Source organism: Stegastes partitus, unplaced genomic scaffold (assembly GCF_000690725.1).
Source record: "Stegastes partitus isolate 25-593 unplaced genomic scaffold, Stegastes_partitus-1.0.2 Scaffold130, whole genome shotgun sequence".
NCBI lineage: Eukaryota > Metazoa > Chordata > Actinopteri > Pomacentridae > Stegastes > Stegastes partitus.
The window spans coordinates 656,539-677,475 of NW_007577861.1; the positions used below are offsets into that span (position 1 = coordinate 656,539).

The following is a 20,937-nucleotide window of genomic DNA, read 5'->3' on the forward strand; positions in this document are numbered from 1 at the left end:
CCCCCCCGTGACCCTAGTGAGGATTAAGTGGTGTATAGACAATGGATCAATGGATAGTCTTGCTCAGAAACGTGGACACACTGAAGTGCAGTAGTCCAGATCTTCAAATCAATCTGCCTACTGATCTAAAAAATGAAATATTTTAACACTGAGCTCTTTCATTAACCTTCTGACTTAGTTTTTTTCTTTTAAAGTTTTTAATCCTTTGTTTCATGTCCCCCCTTTATTCTAGATCCTTTCAGGAAAACAGCACAACATTCGATTCTTTGGATATTCTCTGGCAGGACACATGGACCTGGACGGTAACTCTTATCCAGACCTCGCTGTAGGCTCTCTGTCAGACACAGCTTTAATTTACAGGTAAATGTTCTCTTGCACATTATAAGTAAATTTAAACCCTACTGATATCTATCACAGTTTCATTTAACAACCTTTCTTTCAGGGCACGGCCAGTCATTACCATCAGGAGAAGTGTCAAAATATCTCCACAGGAGATTGACCTTACGATTAAAACCTGTGGTAACAGCATTTGGTAGGTGTTCAAATATTATTCTATTTAAACAGACCTCCCCATCAAAACTTTGTTTCCTAAAAATGTCCTTTTTCTCTTTGTAGCTTCACTGTAGAAACATGCTTTGCCTACAAAGCAAACCCTGCATCTTACAGCCCAAGACTAAGTATGTAGAATAAGATTTATTTTCCATATAGAGGAACGTTTAGCCTTTCTTTCTTACATGTATTTTACTTCTATGCTGCAGCTATTGGCTATTTTGTGGAAGCGGATGGAGTTCGCAGGAAACAAGGGCTGCCCTCCAGAGTGGTGTTCCTGAACAAGTCCCACACTGAATTCGACTACCAGTTCAATGGCACCGTAGACCTACGAGGCCAAAACCAGGAGTCATGCATCGTGATCAAAGCTAGACTTAAGGTTAATCATACAGTCACACATTTACACCAGTAAGCAACAGTCAGGAACATCTTCAGTTGGTCAACATGTGGATATATACTTGAAAACTATATTCAGTTTATTTATTTATGCTGTATGTAGAATGGATTGCTGTCATGCTAAGCTTTATTCTGTCTTGATATGCAAAGACAATGAAGTATCTATTTATCTATCAGGTGATATTTGCACAAATGCAAGTCAATTTCTGCAAATCTACAGAATATTTTTCCAGTTTTTATTGTTTTAATAGCTTTAAAATAGTCTTAATGACTTCTTGGGTGTTTTAACGCTATCTTATGATGAGCGTGTATACGTGCAGAACAAACAGAGCTAGAAATAGAATGTATTTTGTTTTTAAAAACCTGCAGGAAGGGATAACTGTTTCGAAAATATAATAGCTTTAATAACACAAGTAAAGTTTAATGTGTCACTGTTTTCATCAGTGATAATATACTGTTGATTTAAATGGATGTATTTGTACGGTTTAATTACATCCATTTAGAAGCAGGTACTATCTGTAACTTGGCTGTTTCTGGCACGCACAGGACAACATCAAAGACAAGATGCGCAGTATTCTCATCGAGGTGTCTCCAGAAATCATTGGTGCAAAACAACAGAGGATAAAAAACGGCCTCCCTCAGCTGATGCCCATCGTAGACTCCTCTCAGCCAGTCAAAGTCGTCACTGAGGTAAACATTCAGGCTGCATTTATGAGTCAACACAAAAAGTCATTTTTATAAACGTGATATCATAATTTTTGCCTCGTTGTTCTTTTTTTGTTGTTGCAGGTCAACTTTATAAAAGAGGGATGTGGCCTAGATCATATTTGTCGGAGTAACCTGAAGATGGAGTACAGTTTATACTACAAGAAGAGTAACTTGGATGTGTACCTTCCATTAAACAACAGGTTAGAATGTTGTCTTAAATTATCGAAAGATAAGGTAAAAAGGAATAAAACTGTTTAAAGTGAAACAATCACCACTCAAGGCTGCCTGTTTGTCGCTCTTTGTTTTGGTTGAGTCTCGTTACACCATAAACCCCCTCATTTGAAACCATATCCAAACAACAAGCTCAGACACGCCAACAGCACAGCATGTTCACTCAACACATAGCATCACACAGTTAAATAGTAACAAATAAATATGCTGCTTTATGTACAGCATGTTGCTCTTTTATCTGTTGAATTGACCAAAGTTTGTCTTTGTATATTATATATTGTATATTTTTGCTAGAACAGCTTATTAAGCCATTCGAGTACAAAAACAACATACTTTAAGTCTTTTTATGCCACCAAGCTCAGTCTAAACGTACTGTTGATGATTGTGTTTCTACAGCAAGAACAACATCCCTGATTTTCTTCTGAGTTATGAGAATAAGATCTTGGCTGTGCGAGTGACAGTGAACAACATGAACGGTGATGATGCTTACGAGGCAAAGCTGGTGGCAAATTTCCCAGATGCCCTGTCGTATTCTGGAGTCCGATCACATCAAACAACAGTAGGTCTGCTGTGCTGCTGCCGACACACTGCTTACACAAAAAGTTACACAAGAAAGATTGTTAGATGTTATATTATAGAGTTACGTGTGAACTATTTTATGGCAGAGAGGAACTTTAAAAGTTAGTTAATTTGTAGTTTAGTAACCATCCTCAAATTTTACAATGCGTTCTTTCCAGACAGAAAAGCCGATCATCTGTAATGCCAATCAGAACGGCTCCCAGGCAGACTGTGAGCTGGGAAATCCTTTCAAGCGAGACTCGCAGGTACAGACGTGTCATGTTCACAAGCTAATGCTTACTTTGCCAATTTTTTGGCTATTGTAGTTCAAATGTAAGAGATGTATTTAATTTTTCCCCCATAAGGCTACCTTCTTCATTCTGCTGAGCACTTTGAACATGAGTCTCGACACCACTGAGTTTGAGATCGACCTGCAGCTCCAAACGTAAGTGCTGTTGCCCCGGATAATGAGCTAAACTCTGTTATGTTCTAGACATGTAAAGAGGTACTGTTGAACTACTAATTGTAATGCTTTTAATATATATCAACATACTGTACTGTACCAATTTTTTTTTTTTTTCTTTTAGGACCAGTGTGCAAGAAAACATCGCTCCTGTAAAAGTAAAGGCTAAAGTGACCATTGAATTGCCTTTGTCTGTCAGTGGGTGAGTTTGTCGTTGCAGATCTTTATACATGCTTACACAGCACCTCTAAAAGAATGTGAAACAAAGATTTTTGATTTCACCAGGGAGGCCAGTCCTAGTCAGGTTTCCTTCGGAGGTGTTGTGAAAGGAGAAAGTGCAATGACGACAGAAGAAGAGATCGGAAGTTTGATCAACTATACATTCAGAGTAACTTTATTCATTGGACCCATTTTTATACGAATATTGAATTATTTTTGCCGTCTAGCTTAATATGAAGTTGTACCATGTTGATTTCTCCCTCAGATAAACTACCTGTGGATGTCTTTGAAGCCTTCTGTCAAAGCCTCGCTACACATTCAGTGGCCCAAATGGAACAAAGATGGGAAATGGCTTCTGTACCTGGTGAAGATCACATCCAAAGGGCCGAAGGACATTGTTTGCTCTCCTGAGTCTGAGATCAACACTCTCAAACTCATCCAGGTAGTATTTCTGAATCTGTAGTTACATGTGCTTCAAGTGAAATAAGCGTCAGTCAGAAGTCAGGTATTGACAAACCTTCATTAATGAGGAAAAAAATGTGCTTTCAGGAGAATTCTGCATCCCGGAAAAAAAGGGAAATTGGGAAAAAACAAAGAAAAACTGGCGGCAAAGTGTCACATCTGTCAGGCAAAAGAAAAGTTCTGGTGAGTCATGGTATTAATGTACACACGCTCTTTTGTAAAGGTGTAAACATGGTGGGTAACAGTTTCTTTTCCTCCTAGTCCTGTGAAAAAGAGAAGAACTGTGTGGTGCTGAAGTGCCCTCTGCAGGGACTCGACGGTACATCAATTAAACTGAGGTCTCGTCTGTGGAACTCAACCTTTATCGAGGTAACAAACTGTATTTTAATTGTTTTCGTGTGTCTCTTCAGTGCTTGATGATAATGTCGGACCTCCTGATCAGGTTTCTGAACAGCTGTTTTTGCTTGTTCACAGGATTACGCCTCTTTTTCCACGTTGGATTTAGTTGTGAAGGCCTCGCTTGTGCTTGATACTAAAAGTAAAAACATGATCCTGAGAACTCCTGACACGACTGTAAGTCTTTCAATAGCTACATGAAACTGTTAAATGTTCACTCTCTTGGTCTGAACTCTCCTGATGTCTCAGTTTTTGATGTTTTACTGCAGGTGACGGTGACTGTGTCTCCAGACAGTGCAGTGGCTCAGCATTGGGGAGTTCCCTGGTGGATCATACTGGTGGCCGTTCTGGCAGGAGTCTTGATTCTGGCTTTGTTGGTGTTTCTGCTCTGGAAGGTGAGAACAGAACACCTTCACAACATCCATGTTTGGTAAAATAGGACATGACAGAATGAAAATAGGAGCTAGGACATAAACTTAAGCGAACTCTTTAAAGAAATCAGGACAGAATTTGTGTAGTTGTTGAAGTAAAAACACAAAAAAGGACATTTTCACATCTGCATTTCTTGTTTTTATGTTACTTCATACATTTACATAGACTCAGTTGACAGTTTATTAGGCAAACTAATGCAGTCTAATACAAAAGTCCTGCAATACATCGCTCTTCATGATTGTGAATTGATGAATTTGAACCCTTTCCACCCTGGAGTTGTATCTGTCTGGATCAAGACTTTTACAGTTGTAGCACATTCACTAAACAGACTGCCTACTATGACTAAAATGGACCTAACATTTGTTGTGCTTCATTTGTGTTGCAGCATATTTGGAAAAGTTACAGTTAAGAGTTTTTAGAGCACGCTCGATAACATCAGTGTCACCGCCTCAATGTTTTACAAAATTTTTGCTGGAGATCTTCAAATCTAACTCTGACCTAGTGATACGATTAGGTTGCAAACCTTTGCGACTGTTACTGACTACATTTGTAAAACATAGTCGTGGCCATAAAGGGTTAAAGAGGTGAATTCATGCCACATAAGTTTAACCAGATGGCTGTGAAAATAAAATATTTCAGTGCTATACATTTTGTAGTATTTAAATCAGGGGTCTCAGGGCCACAGTCCTGCATGTTTTAGATGTTTCCCTCTTCCAACACACCTGATTCAAACGATCAGGATCGTTATCAGGCTTCTGCAGAGCTTGATGATGAGCTGATCATTTAAATCAGGTGTGTTGGAAGAGGGAAACATCTACAACATGCAGGACTGTGGCTCTCAAGGACCAGGATTGGAGACCCCTGATTTAAAGGAATAATTCAAGTGCCTATTTACTTTCTTGCTGACATTTAGATAAGGATTGATTTCATTCTCATGTCTGTACATGTAATATGAAGCTGGAGTTAGTAGGAGGTTAGCTTAGCTTAGCACAAAGACTGGAAACAAAGGGAAACAGTTAGCCTAGCTCTGTCCAACAGTGACAAAATCTGCACATCTAAAGCTCAATAATTAACACTTTATTCATTATACTATATTACACTATACTAGAATATTTGATGTCACAGATGGCCACAGGATTTTCTTTCAAGCCATCAGTCAGGATTAGAGTTACGGTATTCTGTAGATGAACAGCAATAAGCAGGTAGCATTCAGCTTTTGTCAGATGACATTTGAGCGTCAACACAGGACTCTCCAGATGAAGCATCTCTAACAAAATGTCTCTGCTGTGTTGCTGGAAGAAATCACTCGGGCTGACACTCTGTTAACAATTCCCCACCCTTGCTCCTCCTCAGTGTGGTTTCTTCAAGAGAGCAACTAAAGACCAATACGATGCTGCGTATCACAAGGCAGAGATCCATGTTCAGCCCTCTGACAAACTCTCTGCTGAGGCCTGATTTATGCTCTCTGAACAGGGGTAAAGTCAGCATGGAGTGTGATGACTGCTGTAACTAATGAACTCACTTTCCAGCCAAATCTGCTGCTTCAGTGCAGGAAAAATTCAACCAGACACATATTGTACCGAGTCTTCTGGAAAGATCACTTTTCATAGTAAACCTATATTTGATATAAGACAAATTCTGAGTAGAGATATTCCATCCTGTGTGGGAGAATAGAGATGTACACACAGTAATTTGGTATTTGTGCAATATGTGTCTCTGAATTTTTTCAAAAAAAATTAAAGCATTTTCTTACCTACAGGCTTCATATTCTCCTCTTCAAAATGCATCTTTGCAATTGTTCTGTGCTCTGCAGGTGCTTCTCTTGACTTTGCTGTTACTGCTCGGCTGCTTGAAACGTTGCAACTGCAAAGCATGCTTCATGTTCCTGCACATCTCTCCATTGTTGTTGTTGTTGCAGACATTTATCAGCTTTTAGTAACGCGTTGTTTCTAAATCTTCCCTCCCCAGTGTGGATTCTTCCAACGCTCCAAACAAGATGACAGCGTCCCTCGTTACCACGCAGTGCGGATAAGAAAGGAAGCTCCTGAGTGTAAAGATGGAAAAGTCAGACTTGATGCTTTTGAAACAAAGCAGTGGATGACGACTTGGATCAACAATGAAAGTTACTCCTGAGTGTTTGTGGATCAGGATCAAATGCTTTTAAAAAAACAAAAATTGTGACAGGACACATAAACTTTTTGTTAATTTGGTGTTCTTTTTTTGTAGATAATTCTTTCTTGGAATTAGCTGGGTTCAAAACCTTGAATTTTTTTACACTGTATAGACGATGAATTGCTTTTTGTAAGTGTTGTATATATTTAAATACTTCTGCACAGTCTATATTTATTTTTTGATTTAAAAAAAATCATGCAACCAAAGTTTTTTTTCCACCACGAAACAAAAAAAAAGGGCAAAGTTTACTACTGTTTTTAAAGTTGTACTTAAAGCCTAAAGTCTATGCAAGGAAGGTACAGCTGGTTCACTTTAATATGAATGTGCATTAGCTTTTTTATGTGCTTTTATGCATTTAGAATGCTTCTTTCCACTTTGAAACCTCAGTTAGGTACATTTTCATGTCACAAATAGCAAATGTTTGCATACGACCACAGCTGACTCTAAATGTGAGAGTTGCTCCATTTTCACTTGTGCTTTAGACGAACTCTTCCTCTCGTCTCTCGCCGTCGTGGCGCTCAGGTAGCATCCACTGTACTGTAGATCATCACTGAAGTCTTTTTGTTCCACGTGAGGAATCCAAAGGGAAGATGGCGAAAAGCAACTGAAATGTGGCTTCTAGAATGAATTCAAAGTGCCTGTCTTAACTGTTGAACTGTAAAATAAAACTGCTAAAGACAGATTTTTACTGTTGAATTTTCTTACTCATCTGACGTAAAAGCTGCATCTAATTATTTCCATTACTAACGAATCTGTCACTTATTTTTAGAATCACTTGGTTTACAAATATTAAACAATGGCTGTCACAGAGTCCTGAAGCCCAACGTGACATCTTCAGATAAAGATGTTCAGTTTATGAACTCTCAAAGAAACACAAAGCACATCACAAAACGATAGAACTGGCAATGTTTGGTTTTTTGCCAGAAAAATGTCGACAACAACAGCAGTTTTTCTGTTGATTGACTCCACAATTGTTTCAGCCATTAATAAAACCCAAACTAATTTCATATTCATACCTTTGAACAGCACAGGGCCACTGAATGTGTGCACAAATATCTCTAAGCATCACCAATAACAGAAATGGCAGTAATGTTCATTTCTTTACTAATCAATAAAAAAAATCCTTATTCCAAAGATTTATTTAATCATACTATTTAGAACAAGCATAGCAATTTACATAGGAACAGATGACCACTGTCACTACTATATATAATAGCTATTGCTATTGCATTGAACATATTCATCTTTATGCAAACCAGATAGCTCAAAACAACAGAGAGTAAAACAGAGTATGACAGGGATTGTGTTGAATGTAAATCTAAATCATCTTGTCCCCTCTGTTTCTGAATACTAATAAAAAATTCCAGATGTAGCGTTATGTCAACATACAGGCCAACAGATTTTTGTTTTTTTTGCAGATCAGTCAAATGTTAAACGAAAGGTTTTCTCCTGCTCCTTGCGCTGGGTGTCGCACAGTTTGGACACTTCCTCCACTCTCCTCTGCAGGAGAACCGAGTTCTGATCAATCCACTGGAGGGAATCCATGTGGGCGTTGAGAATTTTACAGATCTGCTGAAGCTAAGGATGAAACACAAAGAAAGAAAGAAAGACATTAATTACAGCAGAAATACATCATCAAGGCAGGGTCAAACATGATCTAAAGCTTGTGTCTCGTCTTACTGGATCACTGGTGTCTGCTGGACCACTGGATGTGTTCAGGTGCTCGATGATCTCCTTCAGATCCTGCGACATCCTCTTCAGCTGTGCGTCCACGTTCTCCGCGAGCTTGTATGTTCTTTCTCGTTCCTCATCAGCGTTCTGCATGTAGATGGTTCCACTTTGCTCTTTCACCGACTCTTCGAGTGGGCAGAGCAAGTCCTCCAGCTCCTTCTGTTGGGACAGGATGAAATCCAGCTCCTGGTTTAGCCGCCGCTGGTCCAGCTTCACCTTCTCCATCTCCTTATGCAGGGATGTGATCTTCTCTCCGTTCTCCACCAGCATGCGATCCCAGGCATTCACCTGAGTCGCCTGCTGTAAGAAATGTCTCTCCTGGTCCTCAAGCTCAAGACTCCACTTGTTTATAAGACCCTCTAACTGGACGTAGGTCATCACTGGAGGAGCTGCGGTGGTGCTGATTGTTGTGGCTGTAGCGATTGTGGTGGTACTTGTGCTGGATGCAGGTTTGAGTGCCAGTGTGAACCCAGTAGCAGCTGTGGCAGCTGCAGTTGTGGCAGTAGAGGGAGGGGCAGATGTGGCAGGAGCTGACCCCAGAGGTTTGAGCATAAAAGACAAACCTCCAGGAGCTGCTGTGGTTGTTGCAGGCGCTATGCTTGCTGCTGGAGTTGGGGTGACACCCAAAGTGAAGCCTGTACCTGTTGCAGTGGCAGTTGCAGCAGCAGCAGCTGTAGCGATAGGTGAAGCAAAGAGAGAGGGGCCTGGAGCTGGGGCTGCCTGGGTCGCTGCAGGAGGGGCTGGGGTGGATGAAGGTTTGATCCCACAGGGAAAGCCTCCACCCTGGCCTGCTGTTGCTACAGTAGTAGAGGCTGGCTGGGGCTGGGTGAGATTGAAAGGAGCACTGGCGCCGAAGCTGAAGCCTCCTCCGGTGGCAGTAGTAGAGGCTGCAGCTGTGGTCACTTGGACCTTGGTAGCTCCAAAACTGAATGCTCCAAAGGACAGGCCACCAGAAGCAGTTGTTGCTGCTGCTGGTGGGCCTGTTGGTGCGGCTGTTGGTGCAGCTTGGAGCTGGGGTTGGGCTTGGAGCTGGGGCTGGAGCTGGAGTTGGGGTTGAGGTTGGGCTTGAGCTTGAGGGGCAGCTCCAAAGGTGAAGCCTCCTCCTGCAGGGGCGGCAGCGGTGGTCTGTGCGGACAATCCTCCGCCCAGAGTGAACCCTGACCCTGCAGCTGGAGCTGGAGCTGCTGCGGAGCCTAAAGTCAACCCCGGTGCTGCGGTGGTTTGAGGAGCCGCATTCAGGCCAAATGTGGTGGTGGGTGTCCCGAAAGAGAAGCCTCCGCCGCCTGCAGCGCTCTTTGCTGGGGTGCCAAAGCTGAAAGCGCCGGTGGTGTTGGTGTTGCTCTGGGCAGCGGTGCCGAAGGTGAAGCCTCCTCCTCCGGCGGCGGCGGCAGGTGTGGAGCCCGGCAGCCCAAAGCCCGTGGCAGGGGCTGCGGCTGCGGCTGGGGCTGCGGGCTTCTGAGTCCCGAAGGTGAAGCCCGTAGAGGGCTGTCCAAAGTTGAATCCGCCGCTCATTTTCTCTCCTAAGACAAAAATACAACTTTATCGAAGTGCGCTAACGGACAAAATGGTCACTTCCTCGCTGAATCTCCGCGGCTTTTGGCGGGTCACAAGCACGAGCTGGATAACTAAAGTTACGGAAGAATCAGTTTTCTACTTACGACGGCTTTCCAGACGTTAGCAGCAAATAAAGTCAACCACCGGCTTCTTAACGTCACTTTCACCGTAACGGGGATCAACAACTAACAACACATCCTTGATAAAAACGTGGCCCGCTGCGTCGACGAACTTCAAGCAGGCATTTCTCTGGTTCACTAAAGGAAATGACGGCAGTTAGGACCAAATAGCGCGAGATTTGTTGCCCTGACTGTTGTCTGCCAGAGTGATAATCCCGCCTATCTTTGTAAGATTGACAGATCTACACACCAATCATGATGCTGAGCAGAACCAAGATGAAATTTGATTGGTAGACAGGCTGCCTGACAGACATAAATCAGGAACAACAATTCTCTCAATTTCCGAAGAGTAAATAAGCAAGATAGTTCGCAGAGCGCTGACTGCTGATAACGATCGAAACGAAAGTAACAGACTGCTGTGAACCAGCTAATTGAAATATACGCGTAAATGAGACAGAAGACTCTCTGTCTTTGTCAAATATCACAACAGTTTCTCAGCGTAAAACAAGACAGAAAAGAGGCTGATGGAAAGACTGAGTATAGTTGCAAGCGGAAGCAACAGTTTCTTTTCTTTTCTTTTTTTTTTAGTTTATTATATATATTTATATTATTTATTTAATTATATTTATTTATATAAAATGCTTTCTAATTCATTTCTCACATTTAGGTTTGCTCACACCAAAACAAAACGTTAAATATTCGTTTTATAAATTTGATTTGCTATATTAGGTTTTTTTTCTCTATTGTTTTGCATTTTTGCCTTTTATACCTCTTTTTATTTTTTTTTGATATACCCTTGTTTATGCTATTTAATAACAAATTAGTGGCCTAACAAAACACATTTTGGTTAATAACGTTTTTAAAAAGGAAGCTGAACAGCGTCTGAAGGGTACGTACGTGTACTCTCTTGACCTCATTGTGACTCTTTGGGTTAGCTAGCAGCACATTCAGTACCCGCAGCGTCCTCTTGCTATGTTGACATGTCTTCCTCCGAGGACTCAGCTGCGAGCCACTGAAGTAAAGGACAATTTAAAAGCATTGCACTGTAGCGCGCACCATGGAAATCCCTGAACACTGCGAGATAACACAACGTTAATTTCACGAGTGTGTTTGCGAGCTGCTGAGGTTAGCAAACAAGCTAGTGTCTGTATCTGTTAGCTAGCCCAATTGTAACTGCGAGGCTGTGCTGCGGATGCCACCTGCGATTAAGTTTAATAATAACCGTCTGTGTGCGTGACACGAACTGGACGTGACGACGCGCCAACATGAGGATTTTAAGGTTTCTGAGGAGCAGCGTGTCCATTGGAAAGGACATTGACTATTATTCCAAATTTTCACCCTCCCCTCTGTCAATGAAGCAGTTTCTGGATTTTGGTAAGACGTGACACACACACACACACACACACACACACACACACACGAACACACACACGAACACAGACACAGCAAGTGCAAATCATGCATATGCACAGAGACAAAGGGAGCAAACACTGCTGTCACAAGCTTCTTCTATCACTTGAACAAAAAATATTTTTGCAGTATTTCAGAAGAGAAATGCAAAGATGTTTGTAGCAAAGTGTTGTTTTTCTTGATCATTCCCTGGTAATCAACCATCAAACAACAGTCAAACATCAGATCCCTGATTGGAACAACTAAATAAAGACCCCCTCTTATGATCAAGCTTTCTACCTAGTTAACATGTGATCCATATGATGAGCGACACAAGCAGTCGGTACCATGGCTGAGCTTTTCACATTGAGCGTACTGATCACAGCATCAGAAACAAGGATTCAGACTTCCAGGGTTTCATATGTAACAGATCTAAGGAACCAATCCTGTCTACTGAGAGGAGGAAGCTTTCTGTATCATTATTCTTCCTAAAAAAATTGGTTGCCAGTTTGAATTACTCTGTAGAGTAGTTTTACAGTGTTTGAGCAAAGTTGTAGGTGAGCTGGTGTGCTCGAACGAAACGGGGAGCGATGTGTGGGGCAGATCAGTGCATTCTAGAGGGAGCAGTGGTGTAGAGTTGCATCTAAGTCATATTAAAGCAGGAAAGGGGTTATTTACATGAAAAAAAACAAGTATATCTGAATATGAAATTTCACACAAAACAAGTCGGATAGATGTCTTCTGATCAGTGGAAGCCGTGGCATCAAACCACCGGTGAACCCTTGGCATACATACCCTCCTGATTTCTGTGTGTTCTTGTCATTGCACTTTGATTGAACACAAGTTGCACCACTTAATTTTGGCACTAAAGCAAAACGTCAGGGCCTCAAGGTCATGTATAAACCCAGGCACCACTTCAAGGTCTGGTCATTTCAGTTTATTTCACTCTTCAGTGGTGCAACTTGGTAAACATTTTTGCAATTTATCAAACAGCACGGAGCTCCAGGGTTCTGAGGCAGCTTTGCATTTTCCCAGAGTATAATGTAGCCTTGTTGATAGCCAGAGGTGGGTGATATGGATAACATCTTTTATCTCTGACACATTTACGTCACCTCACAGTTCTATACGTCATGCAGGAAAACTGGTTGAGAAGCTGTTTTGTAGATAACAGCACAAAAAAATGTCTGTTTTGACTGATTCATTACTACATTTGGTGCAATAATAATATAGGAGATAGAAAAAAAAAAAGAACCTGTGGTGATTATTTTGACAGTTTTGGGACATGAGTAGCAATTTTGTTGGGAATTCAAATTTTTACATTTCTGTCCGTGGAAAAAAAAAAAGATGATGTGATTACTGCTGCAGTTTGTACCACACAAGTATGTTTAATTACATCAGGAGAGTATAATTTACAAGCCGTAGCATATTTTGTGACACATTCTACCTTCATCAAAAAGTTTCCCCTGTGATTTGGATATTGCGCGTCATATTGCCGTTTCAACAACATTTCAATTAAATGTTAACCCCTCCATAAAGGATCTGTGCCATTTCTGTATTTTTTTTTCTCCTCCCAGGTTCAGAGAATGCCTGTGAGAAAACGTCCTTCGCCTTCCTCAGACAGGAGTTACCTGTGAGGTTGGCAAACATTATGAAGGAGATCAACTTGTTGCCAGACAACTTACTGGGGACTCCATCGGTCCGACTGGTCCAGAGCTGGTACGCAGGTTCTGCTTGTTCTCGATTATGTCTTAACTTACACTCAAGTACCTGCAAAGAGAAAATGCTAATTTTTTTTCTTCCACCATGCAGGTATATGCAAAGTCTTCAGGAGATCCTTGAGTTCAAAGACAAAAATGCAGATGATGAGAAAGTCACATATGAGTAAGTTCTTGTATTTACAGTGTTTTATCCACTGAAGTAGCTCATTATTTTTTCCCCATATAATTCATTTATCTGTAACTAGCTTTACAGACGCTGTGATAAAAATCAGAAACCGCCACAACGATGTCATCCCCACCATGGCTCAGGGAGTTGTGGAGTACAAGGAGACGTACGGCACCGACCCGGTCGTCAGCCAGAATGTTCAGTATTTTCTGGATCGTTTCTACATGAGCAGGATTTCCATCAGGATGCTGCTCAACCAGCACAGTGAGCACGTTTTCTTCTAATTTGTTTTGGCAGTTGGGAATTTTTCTGATGTTACCAATGAGCTGTAGGTGCACTTGTTTGGAAATCCAGGCCATCAGCAGCAGGAGCAAGTCATCCTACGTGCAACCTTTCAACACTTCTTCCACTGCAAATAAGGACTGAACAGACCACACCCAGAGATGAACTTGAAACAACTTGTAGCTTATCTACACGTATAAATTCATTTACGTGCAAGATATTAAAGGGCAAAGAGAAACAGTGGTCCACTTGCATATAGTTAAACTAGAAAAGAAAGAAGCAAAACTTTTTTTTGTATAGTCTGTTTTAGGGATCTAGTTCTTCTTCTAGTGTTATTATTAACAATGTTTTACTTTCAGTTGCTGTTACAACAGCGACAAATGAGCAAAAGAAGGTCATACAGATAAAATAACTAGAAAACAGCAGAAAAGAATTTAGAGAGGAAGAAAAGAAAGGAAAGAATATCCCGTCTAATATGCAAGAATTGCAAGAAAAACATATGAACCCTCTTGAATGACTTGACTTTCTGTATATTTCCTCATAAAATTTGAACTGATCTTCACGAGTACAGACAAACACTTTGTGCTTAAGCAAATAAAGCACAACACACCTATTAAACACACACTGCGTTGGCACAAGTTAGTAAACCAGCAATTTTAATAACCGGTTAAACCTCCTCTGGCAGCAGTGACCTCAGACAACCACTTCTGGAGGCCGTGCATCACATCAACACGAGGATTGTTGCTCCTTGGAGAGCTCTGCTTCAGCTCAGCCGTGTTCCCTGAGCTCATTTCACTGCATCTCTGTGGAGGAAAGGTTTGGGGTCTGACCAGGTCACTCCTAAACACACATTTTCCTGTTTGAAGCAGGTTTATGCTGATGTTTCTGCTGCATCACCCAAATTCTACTCAGTCAGTGCACTGCGACCCTGACATCTCATTGGATACGTTGATGAACTTGGGAGTTCATTTTCCTCTCAGTGATGGCGAGCTGCTCCTGATTACACCAGCCTTCCCCTGTTGGGTGATGTTCTTTTTTTTTTGTGCTGAATGCTCCTCCCAGACACTTTAACCTTACTTTAACAGCCCACAAAACATTTCTCCAGCAGAGTTGTGAATTCTCTTCAGCAAACATCAGGCACACAGTTGTTTTTGGTGACCAGCTGCTTCCTGTGTGATGTCCTGCCGTGGATACGTTACCTCGTTAATGATTAGCATGTGAAAGACTCAGATGTTAATCAGCTACCATGGATCCTTTAATCCTTTAGCTTTATGAGGCTTATTTGCATTGTTGACTATTCATGAGTGAGAAGCCACAGAGCAAATCATCTAACTGGGGACTCATTAATATCTAAACTCTGTCTGATTACTTTATAACTCTGTCTAGCTTTATGCGTCAACAGCTTTTAATGGTGCGTCGTCAGACATCTTGTCTTTGTCGGACACGGTTCACGTAACCAGAAGTATTGTGTGAATAGCAAACTCTGCATGTTTGAGTGTTCTTTATATTCATGGAATCCAGGCTGGCTAACCCCTGACTATAGCCATCATGTGCTGCTGTTATTGGTCTTGGGATTTATGTACTTACCAGCGTATGATGATGTAGTTCATATAGACATAGCAATATAGTGATTTACAGTCTGTTAGTTCAAACAGATTGTGCTTGTTTGTAATATGGATGTTGTGGTACCTGGTAGCATTGTTCTTTTCCCCTGAGACTGCTATTAAATATTTTCTAATAACTTTTTTAGTTGCTAAAATGAAAAGCAACATCTCCAGTGGATTTTTCCCTCATACGTCATCAAAACATTAGAATGCTAGAAAGCTTCAACTTGCTTCATCACACTTCCAGAGAGCCCAGCCCAACTCACTACTGCACAGCTTTAGACCGTCTGTTTCATAATTTTAAAAAAGGTTTAAAACTAGGTTTAAAATGAGAAAATCCAGATTTAATCTTAAGATCTGTCTCTATGTCAGACTCTGTTTAGTAAATCCAGGTTTTGTAAATCAAAATTAAATACAACTGTAATCAATACAGAGATGTGTGTGCATCCTAAATTCTAATAAATGAACAAGTGAATAAATTTGTATCGTGTCAGGACCTCAGGGGGAAAAATATCAGGTTTTGGCCCCCGTTGAAGAGAAGCCGATACACTGGGTTTTCAGACTTACTGTTGCCCTAAACACTTGGCACAGTGGAAACGTGTGAGACGAACAGGTTCCCGTCCCTCCTTTGGAAACAACAAATATGTTGCACCAATTGGAGCTCTGGTGATGGAGCGGCACTTCTTTCACTGCCAGGTTTGACCGATGGTGCAATCTTCCTGCTCAGCTCCGCAACAGCTTCCTTGGTGAACTGGGGTCTTGAGAAATGATCCAGCAAACTCAGTTGAGTCTGTCGGGTAACTTTCTTTGAGTGATTATGGATGAAATGGATCCATTTTAAAAGTTAAACCTCCTCAAGTTCACTATGAAGTAAATACTGGGTCACGACTTCCATTGGAATTGAAAGTTTTGGGGTTGAATTTCATCTATTTGAATGTAAAAACCAAATTAAATTTAATCTTTCTGAGTTTGGTGCAAGATAATTTAAAGTTTGATTTAATCAGTTTTAAAAGTGAAACCTTTTGCCATCCTGCATTTAGTAGTTTAGAAACAGTATTTTCTCTTTGGCTCCTTTTTTTTTTCTTTTAGTGCAGACGTAAAACATACATTACTTTTCAACTCTGTGTGAATTTAAGCTGTCCCATAAAGAAAGACAACTATGAGGGGAAAGAGGCAAAATCTTGGTGATGGAGTTGCAATCAAAATGTCTCCAGTTAAACCTTTAACTTGCAGACACATTTTTTCTCAGGTGCCTTAAGGAATAAGAATTACATTTTTTTTCTATTTTCTAGTTTCCTTTCCGATAATCACCTTCATACTGTGTGTTTCCTTCCAGCGCTCCTCTTTGGTGGGAAGGTGAAGGTGAATCCTGCACACCCCAAACAGATCGGCAGCATTGATCCAAACTGTCGAGTCAGCGAGGTCATCAGAGGTGGGAGTCACACGTTGGGCAGTTTTAAACTACGCTGTCATTCAAGTTTTTAAGCATTCGATGTGTTCTGTAATGAATACCAACCATTTCCTTGTAGATGCCTACGAAAATGCAAGAAACCTTTGCGACCGGTATTACATGAACTCCCCTGAGCTGCTACTGGAGGAGTTCAATGGTAAATATGGACACTTGTTTCTGTTTCTCATATATTAAGGGTTTAAGTTGCACCATTAATGAATGAATACACATGAGCTCCCTGTTTTAAACACATCTAATCAAATGTTGTTTGTCCTGACAGTCAAAGACGAGGGAAAACCCGTGACTATGGTGTACGTCCCGTCTCATTTGTATCACATGGTGTTTGAGCTTTTTAAGGTGAGATTTGCTTTTTTTAAATACTCCTTTTGCACACGTTGTTCTTATTTATTAGCCAACACTGAGTATTATGTGTGTTCTCACTAAATTTGGACAATTGTTGCAGTTTGGTGTCTCTCATGTTAAACATTTTGTTCCAGAACGCCATGCGTGCCACGATGGAGTTGTATGGAGATTCCATTGACTATCCTCCCGTCCATGCACGTATCGCTCTGGGAACTGAAGATCTGACTGTCAAGGTGTTTGATAAACTCCTATCTAGTGAATTCCAAAGCAATAAAACCCCTCTGCGGTTCGTGTATTTGCTAGATGAGGACGTGTTCATCTTGCTGTGCGTTACTTTCAGGTGAGTGATCGTGGAGGAGGCGTTCCGCTGCGGAAGATCGACCGCCTCTTCACCTACACCTACTCCACGGCTCCCCGGCCGAGCATCGACGGCTCACGGGCTGCTCCTCTGGTCAGTGCTTCATCTGTCATCAGCAGCGTTTGTGTGAATGAGAACACTTTTCCCACTTTGCAGACTTCACTCAGTCCAAGCCTTGAAACAGGACTTTAATAGGTTACTTGTTCCGTAGGTCACATTTAAATGACGACATGCAGTCACTTCAGTGTATTTCTACGTAGTTCTGACATTTATTGTAGTTGGATATCTGCTGTTGGTGAGATATTATCTGTTGGTTTCTATCAGTAGTTTAGAGTCAGTGACATATGACACATGGAGTGTTGTAGAGGCCTTTGTTAAAGCTGGATCTGCTGTCCTGGAGAGTTTTTGGTGATTTGTTTGGTTGGTTTTCAATTCACGAGTTCAGTTAACATGTAAACAACTTATATGAGAGTAGTAACATTAAAAATAACTGTTGAAGTGAGTTATGAGGCCTGACTTTCCAGATAAGGTACATAAGGTATAGTCAAAGTCTTGGTTTGGTCCCTCTGACTGGTACATTGTTATATATGTTACTATTAGGTTATCAATAGTGAAGCAGGACTGCGAGAAGAGAAGCTGGTTTGAACTCCTGTCTGTACAGTTTCATACACAGCAACAGCAGATACATCTGAGTGGACATGAGATAAATAAATTAAAGTTCTGATTTGGAAATCTGTTTTCAGTTTAAGGAGTTTCTCTCCAATCAGAGTCTTGGTAAAATATTGGATCATTTCAACATTTACTAATATAAAACCATGTGAAAAGTTTAGACGCGTAAATTACTGTTTGAAAATATGCACTCACCGTCACACTGGGAAAAAATGTGGAAACCACTGGATTCATCTTAACAATGTGTTGCGTTTTAAAAGCTTGATATATAATCTGTTTTGTATAATCTTTATTTTAAAAGTAACTAATGCTGTCGGATAAATGTAGTGGAAGTAACAAAAAATGGAAATAGTCGAGTAAAGTTCAAATACCTCCAAACTGTACTCAAGTACAGTTAGTCATTTTTTGTTGTTGTTTTTATGTGTGCATCTCTGGAGTGTTGAGAGACATGAAGCATGGTGGGCTAGTGGGACATTCAGATTTACAACGAATCCAAATAACCAGCACCAACTTCAACAGCATCACCCAGTCCTCGTGTTTGAAGTAATGGTTTAAACCAGCCGTCACGCTGACGACCGTGATCAAACTTCTGCATAATCAGATGACAAAATATGAGCACCAGCTCTACTTCCTAGCTTTCCTCCAGAGGTTTCTCCCACGCCAGTCCTCATCAGCTGCCACAGAGCTGGCTTCTTTGACATAAAAGATGAATAGCTGATGATGTTTCATCTTTAGCACTTTTAAATCTTCTGATCTTCAAAGTTAAGCATCAAAGTTCCTTCATGACCCACTTGCTTGGCTTTTTCCCGAGCTTTCACACACTCCGACAAAAAGTTTCCTGCAGGATTCCTATTTTATCAAAGAGGCTGCTCTGTTGTTTTACTTTGTGTCTGTGTCGAAGCCGGAGATGAACTCTGCTTTATTTTCCTCCAGGCTGGCTACGGGTACGGCCTGCCCATCTCACGGCTCTACGCTCGGTACTTCCAAGGGGACCTGAAGCTGTACTCTCTGGAGGGTTATGGAACGGATGCTGTGATCTACATACGAGTAAATGAGCTTCACAGCAGCACTGTGTGGTGTCACTCACATAGAGGGAAAACGTCCTCTTTTAAATGTCTTTTCTTTTTATTTTAGGCGCTGTCCACAGAGTCCATCGAGAGGCTCCCCGTGTACAACAAGTCAGCGTGGAAACATTACAAGACCATCCACGAGGCCGACGACTGGTGTGTCCCGAGCAAAGAGCCAAAGGACATGACGACATTTCGCAGTTTCTAGATTTGAATGGCAAATGTCGGGTGTGGCCAAGCGTGCGAGAGAAGTCCTTGTAAATGAACGAGTGTGTGATGGTCGTTAAAATTTGTACAGTAAGTTTAAAAAAAAAAAAGATTACAAGAACAAAGTTTTAGTGCCACATATTTCATGTGGAATGATAGTTTTGTTACGCTGAACATTTCAGAGTGCAGCAGCCTCCAGTTACACACTTTTCTCACTTAACATAAATGGCAATAAGTGGGATCAACCACAAGTAGCTGCAAACATATGACAGTCAAACCGACTATTACCGGTATTTATACAGACGTATTAACCAAAATCTAAATATACATAAATGTTTCATTAAGGGTCATTAAGTATGGTTATTAAAGAATGGTGACCAAAATAGTGCAGAGCAGACACAGCTGTCATTGCTCTCTGCTGGACAAACTATACACTGGTCCCACTGTTTTTAAATTTAGCCTATGATGAGCTAAAATCATTAATCAGTTTAAATGTTTCGAGAACTAGAAGCATAATTCCACTCCGCTCTTTTGTAGCAGGGACTCGTTTAAAGTCACAGCACAACAAATCTGAAACTGTTGGTGTTTGTTCGATACCATTTGGATCAGAGTAAAGCCTGTTTTTAAGCTACAAACGTGTATTTATAATGTCAGATTGCTCTACAGTGACTTCTTACTTTGCTTTACGGCTTCTCCTCTGGGTATTCTGCAGCTTTTATTTTGCTGAACTGTTACAATTTGTGAGTATCATGAATTTGATGCTCTGAAAGAAGGGGAAACTTGATATAAAATTAGCTGCTTTTAAAAATATATCGCTGTTTTACATTTCTTTTGTCCCCTCTCGCTGGGTGATAGTTACAAGCAATGTGATCAATAAGTGTTGATCAAAGGCGTTTTTGCACTGTTTGCGATATGTTTTCTGTAGGTGACGGTAGCAGACCGAATGATTGGAATCCGCTGCAGAAAAAAAAGTGTAGCTGCTATGTTTTATTGTGTCATTGCTTTTTGTACTTCCTGCTTCATTTGCAGTTAAGATTTCGCAGTTTTGAATGAGAGCTCTTTCTCCAGAGTGTTAAAGTATAATACTGTACAGTGTTTGAATGCTGTGGTTGTATTGTTTGGACTCACTCAAGCTGTAGATGAACTTGTTCTGTTGTGAGCAGCAGGCAGTGGATCATGGTCAGTTCAAACATTTTACAGATTATTTTTTCGTCTTAAAAAAAAGAGCTTTATGCAAGTTGTGTTGACAGAATGAAAGTGCTGGAAACCTGTTTTTTGTGTCGCTATACTGTATCTGATGCTACTCGTGGTCACAGATTTCCTCCCTGTGTTTGGGTTCGACTGTGTAACGCCAGTACGTTTAGGATGACAGTTAAGAGCATTAAAAATAAAAGTGTTTTGGTGGGAATGTTACAGTATGTGTTCAGAGTGATGCCTCGCTGAAGCAGATGTTTGAATAAATGATTACAGTCAGTACAGCTTTAGATCACGTCCCCACTGGACTCAAACATTGAGGTGTTTTAAAAGTGAAGATTCAGCATCATCCAGCTTATGTAGTCCTTAACAACTGTGTGTAACAGCTACAAAAACATGTTGGTGATCAATTATAAACTGAAACACTCGTACTGCTTTAACATGTCAATAAAACAGCCCCATAACCCTCAAGGAGAATAT

The 20,937-nt window shown here is 40.9% G+C and overlaps 3 protein-coding genes across 4 annotated transcripts in view; 2 read left to right on the plus strand and 1 right to left on the minus strand.

The window, feature by feature from the left end:
- Positions 1–7,268, plus strand: part of itga6a (integrin, alpha 6a) — a 21,595-nt gene extending 14,327 nt beyond the window's left edge. Inside the window, exons 9-26 of one of the 2 annotated variants that reach the window (XM_008278714.1) lie at positions 233–360; positions 443–532; positions 616–677; positions 759–928; positions 1,492–1,635; positions 1,735–1,853; positions 2,281–2,443; positions 2,622–2,708; positions 2,808–2,887; positions 3,030–3,107; positions 3,191–3,293; positions 3,390–3,566; positions 3,674–3,769; positions 3,848–3,955; positions 4,061–4,159; positions 4,252–4,377; positions 5,768–5,889; positions 6,383–6,470. In XM_008278714.1, coding sequence (XP_008276936.1) covers positions 233–360; positions 443–532; positions 616–677; positions 759–928; positions 1,492–1,635; positions 1,735–1,853; positions 2,281–2,443; positions 2,622–2,708; positions 2,808–2,887; positions 3,030–3,107; positions 3,191–3,293; positions 3,390–3,566; positions 3,674–3,769; positions 3,848–3,955; positions 4,061–4,159; positions 4,252–4,377; positions 5,768–5,869 — 1,932 coding nt within the window. In that variant the 3' untranslated portion in view covers positions 5,870–5,889; positions 6,383–6,470. Of the gene's footprint in view, positions 1–232; positions 361–442; positions 533–615; positions 678–758; positions 929–1,491; positions 1,636–1,734; positions 1,854–2,280; positions 2,444–2,621; positions 2,709–2,807; positions 2,888–3,029; positions 3,108–3,190; positions 3,294–3,389; positions 3,567–3,673; positions 3,770–3,847; positions 3,956–4,060; positions 4,160–4,251; positions 4,378–5,767; positions 5,890–6,382 lie in introns of both variants that reach the window. The other variant, XM_008278715.1, reaches the window with a different exon arrangement.
- Positions 7,269–7,707: 439 nt separating this feature from the next.
- On the minus strand, positions 7,708–10,132 carry nup62l (nucleoporin 62 like). The gene is made up of 3 exons (XM_008278716.1): positions 9,976–10,132; positions 8,267–9,837; positions 7,708–8,164 (listed from the first exon to the last, which is right to left on the minus strand). The coding sequence occupies exons 2-3, from the start codon at positions 9,827–9,829 to the stop codon at positions 8,006–8,008; spliced, it is 1,722 nt and encodes a 573-aa protein (XP_008276938.1). The 5' UTR covers positions 9,830–9,837; positions 9,976–10,132; the 3' UTR covers positions 7,708–8,005.
- An 807-nt stretch (positions 10,133–10,939) lies between these two features.
- On the plus strand, positions 10,940–20,928 carry pdk1 (pyruvate dehydrogenase kinase, isozyme 1). The gene is made up of 11 exons (XM_008278717.1): positions 10,940–11,364; positions 12,954–13,095; positions 13,189–13,260; positions 13,343–13,527; positions 16,486–16,581; positions 16,679–16,756; positions 16,880–16,956; positions 17,097–17,195; positions 17,303–17,413; positions 18,923–19,036; positions 19,124–20,928. The coding sequence occupies exons 1-11, from the start codon at positions 11,256–11,258 to the stop codon at positions 19,262–19,264; spliced, it is 1,224 nt and encodes a 407-aa protein (XP_008276939.1). The 5' UTR covers positions 10,940–11,255; the 3' UTR covers positions 19,265–20,928.
- The last annotated feature ends 9 nt before the right edge of the window (positions 20,929–20,937 follow it).

Bases quoted from the DNA above. Each gene is read 5' to 3' on its own strand.
- nup62l (XM_008278716.1), bottom strand. From the start codon at position 9,829: ATGAGCGGCGGATTCAACTTTGGACAGCCCTCTACGGGCTTCACCTTC. The intron at 8,165-8,266 runs GTAAGACGAGAC...TTTCATCCTTAG, and splicing joins CAGCAGACACCAGTGATCCA to CTTCAGCAGATCTGTAAAAT.
- pdk1 (XM_008278717.1), top strand. From the start codon at position 11,256: ATGAGGATTTTAAGGTTTCTGAGGAGCAGCGTGTCCATTGGAAAGGAC. The intron at 13,096-13,188 runs GTACGCAGGTTC...TCCACCATGCAG, and splicing joins GTCCGACTGGTCCAGAGCTG to GTATATGCAAAGTCTTCAGG. The intron at 17,414-18,922 runs GTCAGTGCTTCA...ATTTTCCTCCAG, and splicing joins GCTCACGGGCTGCTCCTCTG to GCTGGCTACGGGTACGGCCT.